This window comes from Protopterus annectens, chromosome 1.part1 (assembly GCF_019279795.1).
Source record: "Protopterus annectens isolate FY-2018-M chromosome 1.part1, PAN1.0, whole genome shotgun sequence".
In the NCBI taxonomy this organism is placed as follows: domain Eukaryota; kingdom Metazoa; phylum Chordata; order Ceratodontiformes; family Protopteridae; genus Protopterus; species Protopterus annectens.
The window spans coordinates 473,160,620-473,181,068 of NC_056726.1; the positions used below are offsets into that span (position 1 = coordinate 473,160,620).

The following is a 20,449-nucleotide window of genomic DNA, read 5'->3' on the forward strand; positions in this document are numbered from 1 at the left end:
TTTGTTAAAGTGCAGACAGTAAATGAAAGTACAATATGTAGCTGAAACAAGCTTTTTATATCACAGAAACTCTAGAAAATCAACGTTTTAGGCAGAGTTAGCTAAAGGCAGCAAGAAAATGCAGAAAATGTTACTTAATCACTCCAAAGTCTCTCATGTATATATATATATATATATATATATATATATATATATATAAATACACACACACACACACACACACATATTATTTATTTATATATATATATATATATATATATATATATATATATATATATATATATATATATATATAAATATATATATATAAAACACACACATACATGGTTCCACTTGAAAACATCGAAATTCCAAAACATCGAATGTCATATGGTCGAGACGAGACCATATCATCGATATTTCGGAACATCGAAGCTTTCAAGTGAAACCAAAAAAAAAAAACTTTTTAAAACAAGTGTATGCAGGGAGGCAAGCCCCCCTGCACCCCCCTACTTTAATATACCAACTCTGAGATCGCACTACAGTGGGGTAAAGGGAAATCTCCGTTTTAGCGCTATATGCAGAAGCGCCCAACGGGAGATTTCCTGTATCACAAAAGTGGCACATTCACAGACACATTGTGCAGGGCACCTTGCTGCCCTGCAGAAACACTAGCTTTTTCCCTTTTTTTCTTACCTGTTTCTTCCCCTTGACAACATTGATGTTCTGAACACTTGATGATATGGTCTCAACCATATGCATTTCGATGTTTTGGAATTTCAATGTTTTTCAAGGGGAACCACATATATACATATATATATTATATATATACACACACACACACACACACATTGCACTTTGTTCAAAAATTGTGATCTTTTCTGTTATTTTACATGGCACAATAAAATATGCATATTTTACTGGTCCTGACAGGTACATATTTAAGACTATGTTGCCTGCCTTCCCTAAATGGTATTAGGTTAAGCAACACAGAATAAAAGACTGACATTCCAGGGGTCTCCTCCTGAAAACTGCATAAATTATCTTTAATATAAAGATAGCCATTTAAAAAGGAGGTCAAAATGACCATTTGAATTTTACCAGTGGAAACATTTGCAAAACGGTGCCCTTAACACAATTTTACTGAACTTATAACACAGCTGCATCAAAAGAGTGACTTGAAAGAAAACGTACTGTTTTTAGTTTTCTTCAAGGCAAAAACTGCTATCAAAATGTAAGAATGTTGTGATTTTAGGCCTAAAATATTAATTCTATGTATATTTGTATAAAAGTGACTGATATTAAACACTGAGGCATAAAAATGACAAAAATATGTTTTCAATAAAATTCAAGATGCAGTTGTTCATTTATTTGCCTTTGGCAACTGAAGCCCAGTCTCTGAAAAATTCATGAAAAAAACAGAAAACCACTTTGGAATCATACACCTGCAGCAAAAAAATAGGCACAGTCAGTCAGTAATATGAGAGAGTCCTCTGTAAAACAGTCAGTAGTAATGAGGGTTCAAACAGTTTTAAGGTTTTACTGGATAATGAGTCTCGAGTCTATGGTATCAGAGATGTAACTGACCTCATGGAAACCCACCTTAGATAACATATGTAAAACACTTAACTGTTGGCAATATTAGCTCATATTGATTCCATGATAATTTATTCTTAATCTGGTCTACTACAGAGAATGGTACTACAAAAGTATGGAACTATATGGTTAATTGAGAAAACAATTAGTTTCTTTGAAAACCAAAATCCATGTTTCAAGAAAGTTCATAGACTTGGACTTATTAGTACAAGAGAAAAGAAATCTCACAGCCTTCTGAACTGATATGAAGGTTCATTTTGGCTTACTCCCTCAACAAGTAATAAAATTCAGACACTGAAATATAAAATCATCTACCTTTTAAGAAACAGCTAGTTCAAATTTACATGTTTGCAGAGTTGAAAGATGGCATTCCCTAAGGAATTACTATTTTTAGGAATGGGTCATCTAGTCATCCACATTATTTCACCTAAGGAAAACAACTATATATTTCTCTGACGATGATAAACTAAGAGCCAGTCTATACCATGCAACATTATATGTTAAGCTTCCCCAAATAAATGGGCTTGAGGTGAAAATTTGCTGCTGAGTGGGACTTTTTACTATATCAGTTAGTTTGTGAAAGATGGGAATCTTGATTTTCTGACTGAAAAGCTAAAAAAAAAAAAATGAAAATAAAAGGGAATAGTTCTTTCTAGACCATTTACTGGACATTCCACATTTCTCAGTAGACAAAATAGGGAGGAAAAGCCAAATTTGCAATGAAAGACATTTACAATCTGTCCAGATGCAGTAGCAAGACAGTCTAGTTCATGTTCAGTCTGTGACAAAGGTGGAATCCTGAACAACTGGGATTAGTGTCAAGCCAACTACTGCTACAGAAGCACACAATACTACCACTTGTTGCAGGATGCTTTCATACTGGTCAACTTCCATAGGCTCTGACTGACCAAAGAATGGGTGACATGAAAAAAAAATACAGATCTTCCAGCTCTAACCAAACAAGTAATCTTTACTCAATGGGAACTCCTGTAGGAAGAAGAAATCACACAGGGTTGCAGTCAAAACCAACAATATGCACTTAGTTTCCAGGTTGTATATCTTCATACTCATTGACTGCCCATGAAGTAGTCAGAAAAGACAGAAAGGCTGCCACAAACTTCCAGATCTCACTTCTAAGACCATGGCTTGGACAGTGTCTCCCTATTCAACTTCTTGACTGTACAAGGAACCTCAAGGACTAAAAACTGGTAAGCAAACTCTTAGAAGAATACGGAGCACCAGAGATTGCCATAGCTGTGGTGAACTTGATAGACCACAACTGTTGGGCATGGGTTCTTACTCCTTTACATTAAGCTTCCTGCCATATGTCAGGTGTCCTCTGATGACAGGCCCTCCTTACAGGACTCTTCAAATGGTGTCACTCACTGGAAATGTACCAACTGTCTTTATTTCTGCCAAATATTTTGTAATCAAGATAGCCTCCAATTTAAACCAGAGAGTTTCTGTGAGTGGTGGCATTAAGTGATTGGCAGTAAATTCAGTTTAGGACACAGCAACAGGATGAGACCAAACAGATAAAAATCAGTGATGGTCTTATATGGGTCTTATATGAGATCTGACATCTAAGATCTATCAGTCACTTATACACTTAGTCTGGGATGGAAAATGAGTACTTTCCTTTCGCTAAATGAAAGGGAGAGAAACAGTGTTATCAGCAGGAAAAAACAATGACATGTTATGAACAATACATCCTGTAATCCAAATGGGGGAAGGGGGGCTGTGGTGTAGGCCAAAAGCTGTATGGTCCCAGAAAAATGGGGATTATGAAATTTGAAGAGTCACACAAAGAAAGGGAGAACCCAGTATGTACATACTGAAGTTACAAAATAACTTGGGTAGAAACAGGCCAAACCTCTTCAGACACTCCAGACTTGTGTTAATGGTCAATATAGTTCAAACCCATGTGGGACCTTTCTGCTGAAATCTACCACCAATTTAAAGAAGCAACTAAACTTAAAATGGTGAACTTACTTCCTTACAAAATACTTCCTCTACTGATCATTAATGCAGTGTAGCCTGTCCATTTTATAAAAGCAGCATTTAAGGGGGTACATGGCACAAACAGCACCACATACCCAGTAGTTCTAAGGCAGTCACCTTTTAAGCCTATGAATCACAACTCCAGCATGTGTGCAGCATGTATAACAATTTATTTTGCAGTTTAATCCACAAAGTGAGAATGAAAACACGTCACTAAAAATGTTAAGTTTTAAAGAAAAAATACCAACAAAGCTAAACATACACTTTAATTCTATCACTGTGGACTTTTTGGAACCGGACTTACATAAACCAATGTAAAAATGAAGACTCTGACAATGACTTACTTACCTACTCCAAGAACACCTCCATCTGCACAGTTTGTAACAGTTTCTGGTGGAGGCGGCTTTGGATAAAGACATCGATAACAGGGGCCACCGCAATAATTATACACTGTGAGCTTAAATAACACAATTAATTTAATACCAGAACTTGATCAGAAGTATGCAGGAGTACTACACAAGACTAAAAATACACATATAAAGATAAATGTATATGCCAGATATTACTATACACTATAAGCTACATTACTAGACAATCAAAAGATTACCATGTTCACATTCTGTAATTAACAGACTTCATATTTCAATTTTATGCTCCTTAATTTACAAATCTCATTTTAATTTCTGAAAGTCATGCACATGATCAGTACACACAGCAGACTATTCTCCTATCAATGTGATTATATTAATTATTTTCAGTTCTTTGTAATAACTTCACTCTTGCCATCCATTTTATAATTTGTTAGTTAAAATGCTAGCATTCCATTTTCTGACATTCTCTAAAATTCAATAACCTTTCTAGAGGTTTCCAATTTAGATTTTTAAAACACAAGCCAAGCTTTTTAAATGTTTGCAGACAAGGTAAATGTTTAAAACTATGGAATTGACTTTTAAAAATATAATTTCAATTTTTCATATATTTTAACTTCTAAGAGTAGTATACTACCAGTGAAATTTCAAGAAAACAATGTGTAATGTGCATTATAAACCATCAGAAAAACATTTCCTCCTTGATAAACAGTCCACAAAGCACTGAGTAGAGGAAAAGCCAGGCACCGGACAGCTGAAGTGAAGTTGCAAATTTTATTGAAGTAACCAATCTCAAACGTTATTTCCTCCTTGATGCAAAGACTATCTGTACATATTCTATAATCATATGTTCTTCAGGGCACATTTATTTAATGTATATTTTTACTCGCTTTTTTAAAACTGGCTCTGACTTGGGTGTCTGGCTCACCACCTCCCATCAGATCACCACATCTGCTTCCAGTTTCTCTATACCATTCCCATAACCACCTATTCCTTTCTATGGAGATTGCCTCATACAATCTTTTGTTGTGGCAGGTCAACATAGTTTCTTATTAGGGGAAGTTATTTGCGTTGGTTTATGTGTTACCTTATGAGAACTAGCAACCAGCAGAAAATGCTGTCTGGCATCTGAATGCATATGCTTCAACATGTACAGAAATCAAGGCAACTGCTAAATCATCTTTTTTTTTTTTGTCACTTGCCCCTACTGCCTGCCAATCATCAGCCACCTTCCCAGCCTACTTACCCATTTGTTCCCACTTCACGGACGGTGACAGTCAGACAAGGCCATCATTTTAGGCAACCATCAGAGATGGTTTGAGGGCTTTTGCATTTTTCAGCTGTGCAAGGAAAGAGGACATGTAGTGGGTTGTTGGTAATGTGTGTTTCCTCATGTCTGCAAGTGATGCATACACTGGAACATCTACATTTATGGTAAGCGTACACAACTGTACTATGTTCTTCGTGTTTCACTGTTGCAGTCACCACAGTTGGGTTGATTCCCAAAGCTGAGGAAATGGGTGGAGGCAGTCAAAGAAACTACGGGCTGGCCAGGATGCCTTGCAAGACTGCAGAGGCAAACCCTGCCCTGGTTTTGGAGAAGAGAAGCTGGTGATAATGTTTGGTAAAAGTGTGAACAGATGTCCAGGTGGCAGTCTCCAGGATGCCCTTGGTGGGGACTCCTCTGAGGAATGTTGCAGAGGTGGAGGCTGCTCTGGTGGAGTGAGTCCTGTCTCCCTTGGGGGGAGGCTTTCCATGTTGTTTGTAGCAGAAATGGATGCAGTGTGCTATCCATTTGGAAATGGTTTGTTTGGAGATGGCTTTGTCTTCTGCCCCTGTAGCAAAGCTAACCAGCAATTGGTCAGACTTTCTGAAGGATTTAGTCCTGTCTAGGTAGAATCTGAGCGGTCTGTGCACATCTAGAGAGTGCAGAATCCTTTCCCCCTTGTTCTGGGGATTAGGGAAAAAGGTGGGTAAATGAATGGATTGGTTGAGAGCCACACTGGACACCGCCTTGGGCATGAAGGATGGGTTTGTTCTGAGGGATACCCTGGCAGGATGAAAGATAATGAAGGGTTCCACAGCCAGGAGCGCTTGCAGCTCAGATAGTCTTTTGGCTGAAGTGATGACCAGAAGAAATGCTGTCTTCCAGGAGAGATATTATAGCTCTGCAGAAGAAGCTGGTTTGAAAGAGAGCAAGGTAAGCTTTTCCAATAAAAAGTTAAGGTCCCAAGTTGGGGTCGGTGCCCTTCTGGGTGGTCTCAAGTTGCTAGCCCCTCTTAGGAATTCTTTGATCAAAGGGTGGGAGAAAAGGGGCTGCTCAGTGGGAAAATGAGCAGAAATAGCAGAGGTATGAATTTTTATAGAGAAGAAAGAGAGGCCACTGTGTTGTAGGTCAGCTAAGTAATCCAGGATGAGAGGGAGGGAGGGCAGTGTCATATTGGCTCCCTTAGCCATGATCTAGGTGCAGAACCTTTTCCATTTGTCAGCATAAGACATTTTGGTGCTAGGGCATCTGGCCTCATGGATAACATCTAGAACCTGTTTACTGAGGTTAACAGATTGATCCGGGGTTAGGGAATAAGCCAAGCTGCCAAACTGAGTGTCGGCAATTGGGGGTGCATGAATTCCCCTTCCCTCTGGGTCAGGAGGTTTGGAATCTGAGGAAGATGCCATGGTGGTAGTGGGGATAGGCTGCACAGCAAGGGGTACAAGTGCTGGCGAGGCCAGTCTGGAGCTATAAGAATTGTCCCTGTTTTTTTCCTCCTTTATTTTGAGCAGTACCCTGGGGAGGAGAGGTAATGGAGGAAAGGCATAGACCGATAGAATGACCCAGGGGAAGGACAGGGCATCCACTTTCCAAGCCATGCAGTGATGCTCCCTGGTGCAGAATTTGCTGAGCTGATGGTTGGTGTGGGAGGCAGAGGTCGACCTTCAGGGTGCGCCATTTCTGAGTTATTAGGGTGAAATTCATTCTGTTGATCTGCCACTCGTGTGGGTCCAGAAGACTTCTGCTTAATTGGTCTTCCATAGAGTTGAGAGAGCCTGGTAGGAATTGCGCTAACAGGTGCAGTTGCATGGCAGAGGCTGTGTGCCAAAGGGTCATGGCCAGCCTGCATAGAGGGTAGGAATGAGTCCTTCCCTGCTTGTTGATATACCACATCACAGTGGTGTTGTCTGTTTTGATCAGGAGAGCCCCTGGGGAGAGAAGGGGTTTGAAAGCTATCAGGGTGTGCTGGACAGCCATCATCTCTTTTTGGTTGTTGTGCAGAGGGATTTGCTGCAGGCTCCACTGACCCCGTATGCACCTGCCGTCCAGGTGTGCACCCCAAGCATAGTCTGATGCATTTGTGGTGAGGGTCTGGGCGGCGGGGCTGTTGAGAAAAGCAGTCCCTTGTTGTGGGAGCATGCTGTTGCCCACCAAAGAAAATCTTTTCTGAGGCAAAGAATTATAGGTATAAGAGTTTCCAGGTCTTGAGAGTGTTGACACCAAAGGCTTCTTAGGTACCACTGAAGCTTTCTCATATGCAGTCTGGCATATGGAATGAGTAGTATGCAAGATGCCATGAACCCCAGAGCTTGCAGGATCTTCCTTGCAGATAACTGGGGCCTGGTGGCTAGTTGAGAGAAGTAGGCTGTCAGGAAATTTTGTTTTTCTGGTGTAAGGAATGCCATCTGGGATGTTGTGTCCAGGCTTGCTCCCAGGAAGATAATCCTTAGGGTGGGCGCCTGTTTGGATTTCTTTTTGTTGATTGTGTACCCTAGGGAGGTTAATAGGGTCTTTTCAAAGGCCGGGTGCTTGAGCAGCTTTTCCTGGTTGTCTACCTGAATAAGGCAGTCGTCTAAGTATGGGTAAATCTGGATACTTCTTTGTTTGCAAAAGGTAATGGCCGGAGCCAGACATTTTGTGAAAACTCTGGGAGCAGTAGATAAGCCAAAGGGAAGCACAGAGAACTGAAAGTGTTGAGATCCTGCCCTGAAACAGAGATATTTCCTGCATGATTCCCCAATAGGAATGTGGAGGTAGGCCTCTTTTAAATCTAGGGTGGCTAGCCAAGCATCCTTGGATAGCATGGGTATCAGCTGCTGGAGGGTGAGAATTTTGAATTTTGGGATCACCAGGAAGGTGTTTAGAATGGATAGATCGAGGATGGGGCACCAGGTTCCCTCTTTTCTGGGCACCAGAAAAAGTCTGGAGTAGAAACCTTGGCCTATCTCTTCTGCTGGAATGTGGTCTACTGCCCTCATAGAAAGCAGGGAAAGGATTTGCTTTTGAGCCTCTGCCCACTGGTTTGGAGATAGATCTGGGAACCCTTCTGGGGTTGGAAGGGTGTGGAAGGAAAATTTGTACCCCCGAGACACTATGTTAAGAACCCAGTGGTCATTGGTAATGGTGGCTCAGGTGCTTGCGTGAAAGGAGAGTTTTCCTCCTAAGGGTAAATGAAGGTGGACAGAGGGAGGTAGTGGGGGAGGTGAGTCATTTTGAGTTCTTACCATAAGGGGGTGGCTTAGAATTCCCTGGTTTTGAAGTGGAGGTAGTCCACTGCTTAGCTCTCTGCATTCCCTGTGGCTGCTGTCTGGGGGGGTCTGGTTCCTCGAGGCCTAGGTTGGACTGGCTTGGAGGGACCAGGAAAGAGCCAGTGTTTGGTGGGACAATGCCTGCTGAACCCTTGTGGGTGGACCTGTAAGAAATCCTTAACTGTTTGCATAGATTTTTTGCTTTTTCTTCCATCTTTTTTAAGACATCTTCTGCCTTAGTGCCAAATAAGCTGTCTTTGTGCAAGGGGGCATCCAACAATTTAGATTTGACATGGTCTGGCAGGGGCTGTTCCTTAAGCCATGCATGCCTTCTAATGACAGATCCAGTGACTGCTGCCCTGCAAGAAGCTTCTAGGGCATCAACACCACAGTGCAAGGTGCATTACCTGACTTGCAGAATGCATTAACTCTTGTAATTCTTTAGATTCTGCCCAAGCAGGAAAGGAAGACATTTTTTGTTTGAGTAGTTCCAGGGTATGTTGCTGAAATTGTAGCATATGGAACTGACAGTTTCGTACCCTGATAGCAAGAGTAACTGAGGTGTATACTTTTTTACCCCATCTGTCTAGTGCTCAGGAATTCCTGTCTGAGGGAGTGGGATTCTTAGCAGAGGTTGCTTTAATCCCTTTAGGTCCTCCAGAAATTACCTCAGGGTCAGCAGTAGGATTTTTAAAAAGAAATTTGTGAGAGTCAGGGACTCTATATTACCTGTCTGGTAGGTTACGTTGGCTTGCCCCTGGTGTTGAATCAATGTTAATTGCTGGCTTCCCCAGGTAGCAGTTCTAATTCCTTGTCAGACATCACCTTTTCTGCCTGGCCTTGCCCCTGGTGTCGTATGCATGCTGGTTGTTGGTTTTCCCCGGATTGTGGTTTTGGTTCCCTTGGGGCTTGAAAATTTGGGTATGAGGAAGTAACTTTTTATGCGTAGGAGCCTTTAAAATTGTTGTTTGAAACCGTATTTGTTTTAATGCTATCGTTAACCTGTGTAATGTTGTACTTGTTCCTTCCATCTCTGCTCATTGATGCAGTTGGTGATGTCGCCTCTTGGGTTGGACTATTGTCAACCTGTTCTAGAGGGGTGTCCATAAATCTGTTCCTGTCCCAAATCTGCGAACTCGGTGGATTTGGATATGCAGTTTTATTTAAATAGTGCATTTGGTCACGTTTTAATTTTTTCATTTAAGTCTCTCTCAACTTTTTAAGCTGCTATTCAGGACTGGTGAAGATCCTTTTATAATCGATGTCGGACTTGATGGTACTGTCCAACACCGTGATTTTGTTTGATAAATTATCCACAGTGTAAAAAAAACACTAGTTAACTTGATACAGAATACAGGGATGTTCAAATATGAAATATGTAACTATTGTAAGTATATAGAGAGGTAGTAAATTTAAAGTTCAGAATAACACATATCATTTAAACAAGAAATACAACTGTAGTTTTAAACTAGTGGTGTATTTAGCTCAGTGTCAGTCCTGCCCCACTTTTTACATCGGAAAAACTGAACGGAAACTGAAAAAACATATATACGAACATCTCTATTGTATAAACAAAATTAAAATGGAAAATGCACTAGCAAGGCATATCAGTGAGTGTTCAACACATCACTTTAAATTCATGGTAATAGACCAAGTACACAGATTTGAGCGAGGGTCCTATTAATATCTTACTAGAAAAACTAAAATTATTATGGATTCTGCAAAACAATGCTTGTATGTGCCCAATTTAAATGAGAGTTGTTCCATTTTATGCTTCCTTAAGTTAAAAAACTTAACCAGATGAGACATTAAGTGAAACTTGTGTCAACAATTATACACAATGTACTGAGGGAGTTGTAATTTCACATCCACTGTATACTCTATGATAGTCCATGACAGTTATTTGTGGCTGTTTTATGTTTAAAAGGATATATGGTAAAAAGATATACGTGATTGCGTTTTATAACTTGTGTTATACCATCAGCTCTTTAAGAATCAATTAAGTAATGAATTATTTAAATGACTGGTATCACATGACTTTTGATTTTAATTTAAACAGAGTAGGACAGTAAATTAATTTATATCTGAAGTTTGTATCACTGATCAAACGAAAAGTGCTTCATGTTATTGTTTTAAGTGAATAAACTACGTTTTTTGGCTACTATTCATTTCCAGAAGTTTTTTCATTATGTTCCATTCATCAGACCTATCACTGAGTACAATGCCTCCATTGGTATGTACCTAATAGTTTCATAGTTTCATAGTATAGTACTAGGCTATCTGCCCTGGGGCATTTGTAAGCCTAGCCATAGTGATGTGGCTTTTGCCACCCCATGAAATGGTACAAAAATGTACAGAATAAATCTAGAATACTGTGCCTCTGTCTAGTAGTGACACAGTGAAGGTCCCCTTATATAATAGAATTAGTTTACTGTGCCCCTGTCTAGCAGTGACACAGATGTGATCCCTGGGGTAAACTTACGATCTCCCATCCACTCATCAAGATTTCTCTTGAAGAGAGTCAGTGAGGGGCTCTGCCTAATACGAACTGGGATCCTGTTCCAAAGCATGGGAAGCCTCTGGGTTATGAATCTATCCCTCCAGCATGTCCTATTCATACTTGTGCCGAGGTTTAAGTCTTTAGCTCTCGTGGTCCTGATGGATTTGGATTTTTTTGAGGTGGAGCATGTCCATCAGATCCTGATTGGACATGGCCTTGTACGTCAGGCAGAGATCACCTCTGAGCAGGCGGTATGCTACTGAATAGAGCTGAAGTTTCTTTAGTCTGGCAGAATAAGACATATGTTGGAGACCCTTGATCCTTTTGGTGAGGTACTTTTGTGGTCTCTCCAGCTGTTGCAAGTGCCGGGTGAGGTACATACCAAATGGGGCATTGTACTCAATCATGGGTCTGATGAGGGAGGAATATAGGGGTACAATGACATCCTTGGATCGGGATGTGAAACCCTTCATGATGAGGTGTGCAAGGTAGAATGTTTTTCTAACCACTTTGGCAACGTGGGTGTCAAATGAGAGGTCGCTCTCTACTTGGGTCCCTAGGTCTCTGATTACTTTTTCCGTACTCAGTGGGTTGCTGTCTATGTGATAATTTGTGGGTACTTTGTTTTTTCCAAAAGGGATGACTATACATTTTTTGGCATTTAGTTTAAGGCCGTGACTACGGCACCATTTGTCCGTTTCAGTGAGGCCTTTTTGTAGGATGTGTGTATCTGCTGGTGTATCGACTATGGCGCCTAGTTTGCAGTCATCTGCGAACTTTGTCAGCCACAGCCCTCCCATGTTTGCTTTAACATCTGAGAAATAAATGCCGAACAAGAGGGGTCCCAGGACAGATCCCTGTGGGACACCACTTGTGACTGGCTTTGAGTCTGATATTGCTCCAGCGATTTTAACTTTATGGGTCCTTTAGCCAGTTTGCAACCCATCTAGTGACATAAGGATTTACTTTTAAGCTGTTTAGCTTATCTATGATGCCTGAGTGGGGTATTGTGTCGAAGGGCTTAGCCAAGTCCAGGTATGCTGTATGGACTGCTTTGCCCTCATCAATGGCTCTAGTGACTGTTTCGAAAAAGTCAACCAGGTTTAAAAGGCAGGATCTGCCCTTTACAAAGCCGAACTGGGTGGGGTCAAGCATCTGTAGGTCCCCTATGTCTCCGTTTATGAGTTCCATAATGATTCTTTCCATAGCTTTGCAGACCAGGCTAGTCAAGCTTATGGGGCGGTAGTTTCCAGGGTCTGTAGAGGCACCCCCCTTGTGGAGTGGGACCACTGTTGCTGTACGCCAGTGTTCAGGTACATATCCCGAAGTAAGGCTAAGGTTAAATAGCATTTTTATGTGTGGGTTTAGCTCCTCTTGAAGTTCACGTAACACGCACCCCGGGAAACCGTCAGGTCCCATTGATGCTGTGTTTTTTTCTTTGTTTAGGCCGGTTCTCACTTGGACATCTGAGATGACAGGGAGATTACATTCAGCTGGGATAAGTATTTCTTCTTTTGGGGGTGAAGGAGGTGAGAAATTTGCACTGAACCTGTCAGCCAGAATGTTAGCAATATCTGTGGGTTCAGTGTATTTTTTGTTGTTGTGAACCAACTCTGAGCATATCTGAGGGTTTCCGCCCAGGTTTCTAACATAGCTGAAGAAGGCTTTGTGGTTATCTTTAGTGTCCTTAGCGATTTTTCTCTCAAAATTTGCCTTGGATGTTTTTATGAGAGAACGTAGTTTTCTGCTAATGTTGATCAGAGATGTCTTCCCTTCATGGGATTTCGCTCTGACGTGCAGTAGCTTCCTTCTTTGTTATACAATTTGTTTATGGCTGAGGTCCACCAGACAGGACGCTTACATTTGGTGGAGAGGGACTTGGATTTGTTTGGGATTGCATGATCCATGCATTCTTGGAGATGTCCATAGAAAGCATTTGTGAAGGATTCGGCATTGTGGGATGTGGTATCCACTGGCACAGTGGGCTTAAAGGATACCATCTCAGTCTTAAGAAGAGTGAAGTCTGCTTTTAAGAAGTTTTTCACTGTGGTCTTTTGTGCTGGGGGTGGAGGTGGGATATGTATATCCAGGGTGATTAGTTTGTGGTCAGATCTCACTAGTGAGGGGTAGACTTCCGGTGTGGAGCATTTTGTCCCCATGTTTGTGATGATCAGGTCTAGTATATTATCTCCCCTAGTGGGAGAGGTGACTAGTTGTTCCAGTGCATTTGAATTTATGAATTCCAGGAACCTTTGGGCTAGGGTATTAGGGCTAGAATAATGTACCCAATCTATGTTTGGGTAGTTGAAGTCTCCCAGTATGATGGTATTTTGTGATACATTCATATCCTCCAATGTCTTCAGGAAGGCTGAGTGGGGTTCTTGAGATTGGGAGGGTGGTCTGTAACATGCTACCAGTTGTATAGCAGTTTTGCCTATGGTTAAGTTGCACCTGTATGGTTTCTGATGCTTCATGTGTTGCTACTAACCAGGAGGTGTGGGTGTCCTTTATGAATATGGACACTCCCCCTCCCTTTGTGGTTCGGCCCGGGTTTTGGGGCCGAAAAGCATGATACGAGGTATAGCCTGGTAGCGCTGGGGTGCTCTCAGGAGCCTTGAACCAGGTTTCAGTTACTGCACAGACGTCGATGTTCTCCATGCTGAGGAGTGCATCAAGTGCCTGCATCTTGAGATTTAGACTTCTGGCGTTGAGCAGCATTACCCTTAGTTTTTTTCCATTTTTGTTTTCTAAGGAGGTGGGTTTGTCTTTTGAGCCTTGCCTAAAATAGGCACTATGGGGGTGGCAAGAGCCTTACCCAATATCCGGAAGCCCAGTGGTGACAGGTGTAATCAGGCATATCCAACAACTGGAATGCTCACAGAAACACCTCACTAAAAGAATGCAGGGCATAAGTAACTATGCAGACCACTTCAAGGCCCTATCCCTGTATTCCGTCTCCTACAGGCTGTGGAGGGGAGATCTATGCCTGGCATACAAGGCATTGTTAGCCCCATGCTTATGGCTCTCTTGCATATCTGCAAAATAAACAGCATCAGAATTACCCGTTCTAAAGACTTAAACTTTGCCTGTAATATAAACATGACCTGCTGGACAGACATGTATGTATCCCAGAGAATACCCATTCTTTGGTACAGGCTCTCCATCCATGTGAAGCAGAATTCCTCCATAATCCAGTTCAAGTATAACTTGGACAACTGGATGGGGAACAGGAAATATATCCCTGGTTTGGCACCTATGTTTCTAATGGATACAGGCAGCCTGTAAATGGTTCATATCTCAGGCCTTGCTTGCAAATGGTTCATTTTCCAAGTCCCTGCTTACACTTATAAAGGGTACCATGACTTGTTAGAGATTTGGGATGCATGCGTAGGCTTGAAAAGGTCCTTATGGTTGTTAGCCTAGTAAACAGCTATGAACCTATGAAGAACCACGAATCAAGAACAAGAGTTTCTCAGAACACAAATAAAATAGAGATACTGTTTAGCGGTGATCTGCATAAGGCTATTGGTTAAGTGCTAAGGTGGTCTGAAGTCTTAAAAACTAAAGTTTTGAACTATTTGCTTACATCAGTAGTGAAATAAAATTTGGCAGAGTTTGCCCTGCAATGCAATATGAAACTATGAAAAAGATTGTGAGTCAGCCTTCAACAGAACAACAACAATGAAAGCTACTAACTTTAAAGTTCTGAAGTAGGAAGCGATCATTACAAAGAATTACACAGAAAGACTTCTATTTTTTTCTAAGTAAACAGCACCTATCAGAAAGTAACATGGAACCAAAAGCAAAATGTATAAAGCTTCAATGAACAGGCTGTGAAACAAATTATCCAAAATATTGATTAGAGACAGCAGTAACATATTACAGTCTCTGAAATTTGGACAAAACAGTAAAAATTATTATTACCAAGGTGTGTGCAGGTAATCATGCTTAGGAAAGTAGACAATGTATGCATTACTTGCTTTAGTATGTTGGGGTTTGGGGGGATCCTTACAAAGTCTGGTAAACAGATATGATGAGAACTTGTAAATGGACTGCATAATTATTAACTATTCTTGCCATCTTTTACCTGCAATTTGTAGATTTCTGTTATTCTCTATAGCGTACTTATTTATATATACTCCACTCTACTCCATAATACATTTTTTTTCGTTTTTATCCTAGGCCATGGCTGAAATGGGTACTATTGGGTCAGTCTCCCAATCATTATCAACAAAATATGTGTGTGTGTGTGTGTATACATAAACAACAGAGGATATTTGTCTGTCCCAACAAATGCAAAGCATAAACTGGGACACAAGGAATTTACCACTCAATATGCTTATCACAGTGCATGTTCCTTACCCACGTTGTTTTTCTTTCGGCTTTTCTCGGTTAGGGGTCGCCACAGCGGAACTCCGGTCCGCTAATGATTGGCAGTCGATTTTTTTTATAGTGCCGACACCCAACCTTCAACAAAGGCACACCCATTCATGCATGTCTTTCGACCGAGGAGAGGACAAGCAGACTCCACACAGAAGGTGCTCCACCCGAGAATCGAACGGGAGAATCTCTTGCTGTGAGGCGACAACGCTACCGATGCACCACCGTGGCTATTTGTTCCTTACCCAAGTATATTTTCTTAATAAAAGTGATGGTGCAAAGAGCCTTAATGATGCATCCCCCATACCTGAGGAAGGCAGAATTTGCCAAAAGGGCTTATCGTTATTTAGAGGCCTTGTTGTATTTGTGCTTTTTTGTTGCTTTTATCTTGGATATTAAAATATATTTTTTTATCTCGACTAGAGATTTTAACTTGTACTGTGGTGACGAACTCAGGATATTGTTCCACATACTGCATTATACTGGTGTCAGTCTTGTAAGCTGAACTGACTGCCAATGCCAATTTTGTTGAGGCCTATGTATGCAAACCATGCGAGTGCATCAAGGACAGATGACTGAAACTGCATCCTACTTAGTAGAGATGTAAACCCCTCTTCCAAATCTGTCCAATACCCTGAACATATCAGAGAAAGAAGGATGAATTTTGTTGACTTTCAATAATATTGGAGCCACTGACATAGATGGAAAATTTGAGAAGAATTCTGGCCTCTCCAACAGAGCCCTTCACATTCTAGGCTTTTAGGGACTGATGCTGCATGTTCAGATTACAAAAGAGAACTTTAACTCTATAATGCCCGAGAGGATATAAGATGACAGTACAATGCAGATTCCTGTTTAAAAACTCAACTTCTTTGGAGGACATGCATCCCTGCTGTTAGGATAAAAGTGAGCCATTCACTGTATATAATGGTTAAAAACATCACTGTACTGCAGAGATTCTCATGAATGATAACGTCTGTCACTGTAGTAAAAATTATACAATGGCAACTTTTGCAGAATGACCAAAAGATGTCTGGAACGTGGAGATATTTTTTCATGCAGGTGAGGTATATTAACAACTGCTAGATGCCTTCTAGAGCTACAGGAAGCGAGTATCTATGGAAGCAATAATGCTATCAAAAGCAATGTGTAGGCACTAAAGATTTTTGGAGCAGCCATGTCAGAGGGCACCAGAATATTCCACTTTTGAAGAAGGTCTCTCCAAGCAACATCAGTAGTTATGCTAAAGCAACACATTTTGAGTAAAGATTTTGTTAAAGTGATAAAATACACAATGGGATAACACAACTAAGGTCTTTACAAATGCTATGTACTTTCTATGTGTATCATGTTCCCAAATTCATAGATGCAGAGTATGTATAAGCCAGACTAGTACTATTTTGTGATCATGTACTTGTACATTGTACATTTTACCAAGTAAAATGAGGAACGCTGACTCAAATAAATCTAATTATTTAAGAAGACACAGAGACATTACTAAGTTATCAACTGATCCCACAGTTAATCTAATAGTTAGCAATACTGTCTACATTTACTGGAAACTATGTGCCAAATTATTTAATTTCATGTTGTTTTAACATAAAATGAAATGATGATATGGCACTTACCTGTCCTTCCATTCGAAGGGCACTGGCAGATACCAGTGGCTTCTTTCTGAGAACACAGACATCATTTACAAGGTAACGTGTTGGAACATTATCTGAACAGTCTGCAACAATATCATACATAAATGAAAGGGTTAAAGAGAACACGTTATATCTTGAAAATATCTCAAGTAACCTAGGTGGCAGGCATCTGGATGAACTGCAAGTCAAAGTTGCCAAAACCATCACAGCAATAACAATAAAAAAGGCAGACCATACAGCAGTACTCCATCAAAAAAAAAAAAACAAACATGAAATATGCAACTGCAAATAGTACAATTATATGGAGTAAAAATATTGAGTACACTAGAAACAAACATGCAATTTAATATTTTTAACTGCGCTGTTTTTAATTATTTTTCATTTGTTGGGTAGGTACTGTGACGACACTCCATCTCTGGGCAAGTAATCAAGGAGCCTCAATCTTCACCACTGGCACCTGTGGGGAAAGTTCACTGGGAGTATAACATGTACACACACAGTATGTCCAGATGCAGCTCTCTGCATCAAGCACAATCAAGCACAATTTCCCATAATAGCACACGGGAAACACACACAGTCTGGGGCTGGTTTCTCCTTCTTTCTCCAGATCCCCAATAAGACTCCCCACTGGCACAGCTATAGAGTTGAGATCTCAGCTGAGTGTCCAAGCCAAGACCTCCAGCACCCTCTCTGTCCAACCAGTGCTTCGTGTCCCTGCCCAAGTAGCTGACATACACACTCCTTGGAGGTTTAATTTACTTACACACACACACACACACACACACACACACACACACACACACACACACACACACACACACACACACACACACACACACACACACACACACACACACACACACACACACACACACACACACACACACACACACACACGCACACACGCACACCTGGGAAAGGCTGGCACAGATTTACTAGCTATGCCCCCTTCTGCCCAGACTAAAAAGTAGTTTCCCCATGCAACCAGTCACTTCTTATCAGCTATTTTAAGGCCTGTAACAAAGGGTGTCCAATCTTACTGTGTAATGTTACTATCAATACAAATGGTAGTTTGACCAAGAGCAAGGCAATTAGGAGTGGATCACACAATGTCACCAAATAAATATGCAAGTACTCTCAAAAACTTAAATATCTCTACAAAGATCAGCCACAATGAAAGGTTTAAATATATTTAATAATAAATAATAAAAGAACAAGAAAATACTAAATATATGTTCAATGTGACATCAGAGTTTAAATCACAGGAAACACTTCAAATAACATTGAAGGACAGGCTCAGACAAAAAGAAAAACAATATCTAAACTAAGCTTCACTATATTCCTGACCGAATCTAAGAGAATCACTATTTATTTTATTTTTATTTTATTTTACATTTGTTAACCGGGCTAGTCTAGCTGGATACATGTCTATTTTCAGTAGAGGCCCGGGGAGAAAAGCTCCAAGAAAGACATAAAAAGAGATATAAAAGTCATAATAGATCCAATTAAAAAAATACAAAAAGTCATAACAGATCAAATTAGAAGATACAATTGTAAAAAAGCATAAAAAGTTTTTTTTTTTTTGTATTCAAATGCAATAGTCCGTGAGGATAACATTAGCAGTAAGCATCAATAGGTGATGTACAAGAGATGGTCAATATGCAGTACATACATACATTTTATTAGCAATGTTATGGTATTTTGTTGCTCTAGGGTAGTATTACGAGTTTCAAAGTAATTATTAGTTTAAAAGGAAGGAAGTTAGTCATGGTTAGTACAGGTGCATAGCCAGTGTGTATAGCTTTAGTTTCTGTGAAAGAGAAATTTGAGTTGTAAGTTCAGTAGGTAGTAAATTCCATAGTTTCCCTACAGAGTTAAAGTACAGGGAGTCACCTGATGCGTTATTGGATCTAGAAGTGTTGATCAGCAGTTTGTTTGAGGAGCGTAAGTTCTTGAGGTTAGTATATATATATATATATATATATATATATATATATATATATATAGGGGAAGCATAGAGTAGAGTTGAGATTAAGTGGGTTCTGGCTATAGTGGTCCTAGCCAATGGTGTAAGAAAGGGCTTGATTCTATAAAGGGATCCCATTTTTTTCTTCACTGATTTTATTGCGCTGTTTATATGACTATCAAAGTTGAGGTTGTTGTCTATTGTTATTCCTAGGAGTTTAGTGGTTGTGTCGGGGGAAATAACAGTACCATCATTAGATGTGAATGTGAAATGAATAGGGGTGGAGTTTCGGGTTGGTGTAAAGAGTAGCAATTTAGTTTTTTTTGAGTTAAGGAGGAGGCATCGGTTTGAGAACCATTGTTCTACAGTGTTGAAAGCTTTTTGGGTAAGAGATTTAAGTTCAGTTTGAGAGGTGGCTGAACAGATAATAGTAGAGTCATCTGCATATTATATGTGGGACTGCTGATTGAAGGTCATTAATATAGATGGAAAATAGGAGTACTAAATACTATTCCCTACTTATTTAACAGAGCAAGGCAGATGATGTGGTGAATGGATCTTCTAGTTATCATGCCCAAGACAGAATGCTCTGTCTCACTAAGAGACTTCTCAAAATAACATCTAAAATATTACCTCTGAGAATACTTGCAGAATGACATCACTTCTGGTCATCTGACTTTTAGTTCCCATCCAAACCCCCAGTGCTGTAAGCTGGCAGCACTTAGCACCTACCTGTAAAAATGCACACATAAGTGCTTTTGCTCAGATCTGTGGCAGGTAACTGGAAGTCATAAAACAATTTCATACCTCCACATTTCCACAGTGGTAATTAGTTCACCCAAAAGACAATACAGAAATCTTCCTAGTACAGACTTTGTGTCTCTGGCTGCACTGAAACCTGTGAGATAGCAGCATCTTTATGGCCTAGCATATATTTTAACTTTAATTTCAGACATATTTTAAAGTTTAGTGGACTGAGGTTAACCTCCTGATTTACAGTTTCCTCTATTAAAACATATACATTTAAACAGTTACAATAGTGCACGTACATATCTGTTCTCTCCAGTAGGGCACACTGAATACATTTCAAACACAAGCACTTTACAAATACAGTTTCACCACAAACATCTGTACAAATCAGTTTAACATACACATGACATACAGTTCTAAATTGGACGGCGCAGTGGTAGCGTTGTCACCTCACAGCCAGAGGTTCTCCGATTTGATTCTTGGCTGGGGTTCCTTCTGTGTGGAGTCTGCATGTAGTCCCTGCGTTTGTGTGGGTTTCCTCCGGATGCTCCGGTTCCCCCCCCCATGTTACAAAGACATGCATCTGGAGCGTTTCTCCCTGGGCCTCCACTGAAAATTGGCTTTGTTCCAAGTCGGACTTTCCCAGTTAACAAATGTTAAATAAAAAAATAAAATAAACAAAAAAATAAATTTTTAACATCAGCTTCTTGTATAAATCAACTTGATATTCACAAATAACATATAA

General features: G+C 40.3%; 1 protein-coding gene across 2 annotated transcripts in view; it reads right to left on the minus strand.

The window, feature by feature from the left end:
- The window catches only part of MOCS3 (molybdenum cofactor synthesis 3), an 851,577-nt gene that overhangs the window by 401,204 nt on the left and 429,924 nt on the right, over positions 1-20,449 (minus strand). For both annotated transcript variants that reach the window (XM_044076166.1, XM_044076158.1), the window contains exons 6-7: positions 16,971-17,088; positions 3,925-4,033 (exon numbers count right to left, since the gene is read on the minus strand). In XM_044076166.1, the coding sequence (XP_043932101.1) occupies positions 3,925-4,033; positions 16,971-17,088 (227 nt within the window). The remainder of the gene's footprint in view (positions 1-3,924; positions 4,034-16,970; positions 17,089-20,449) is intronic.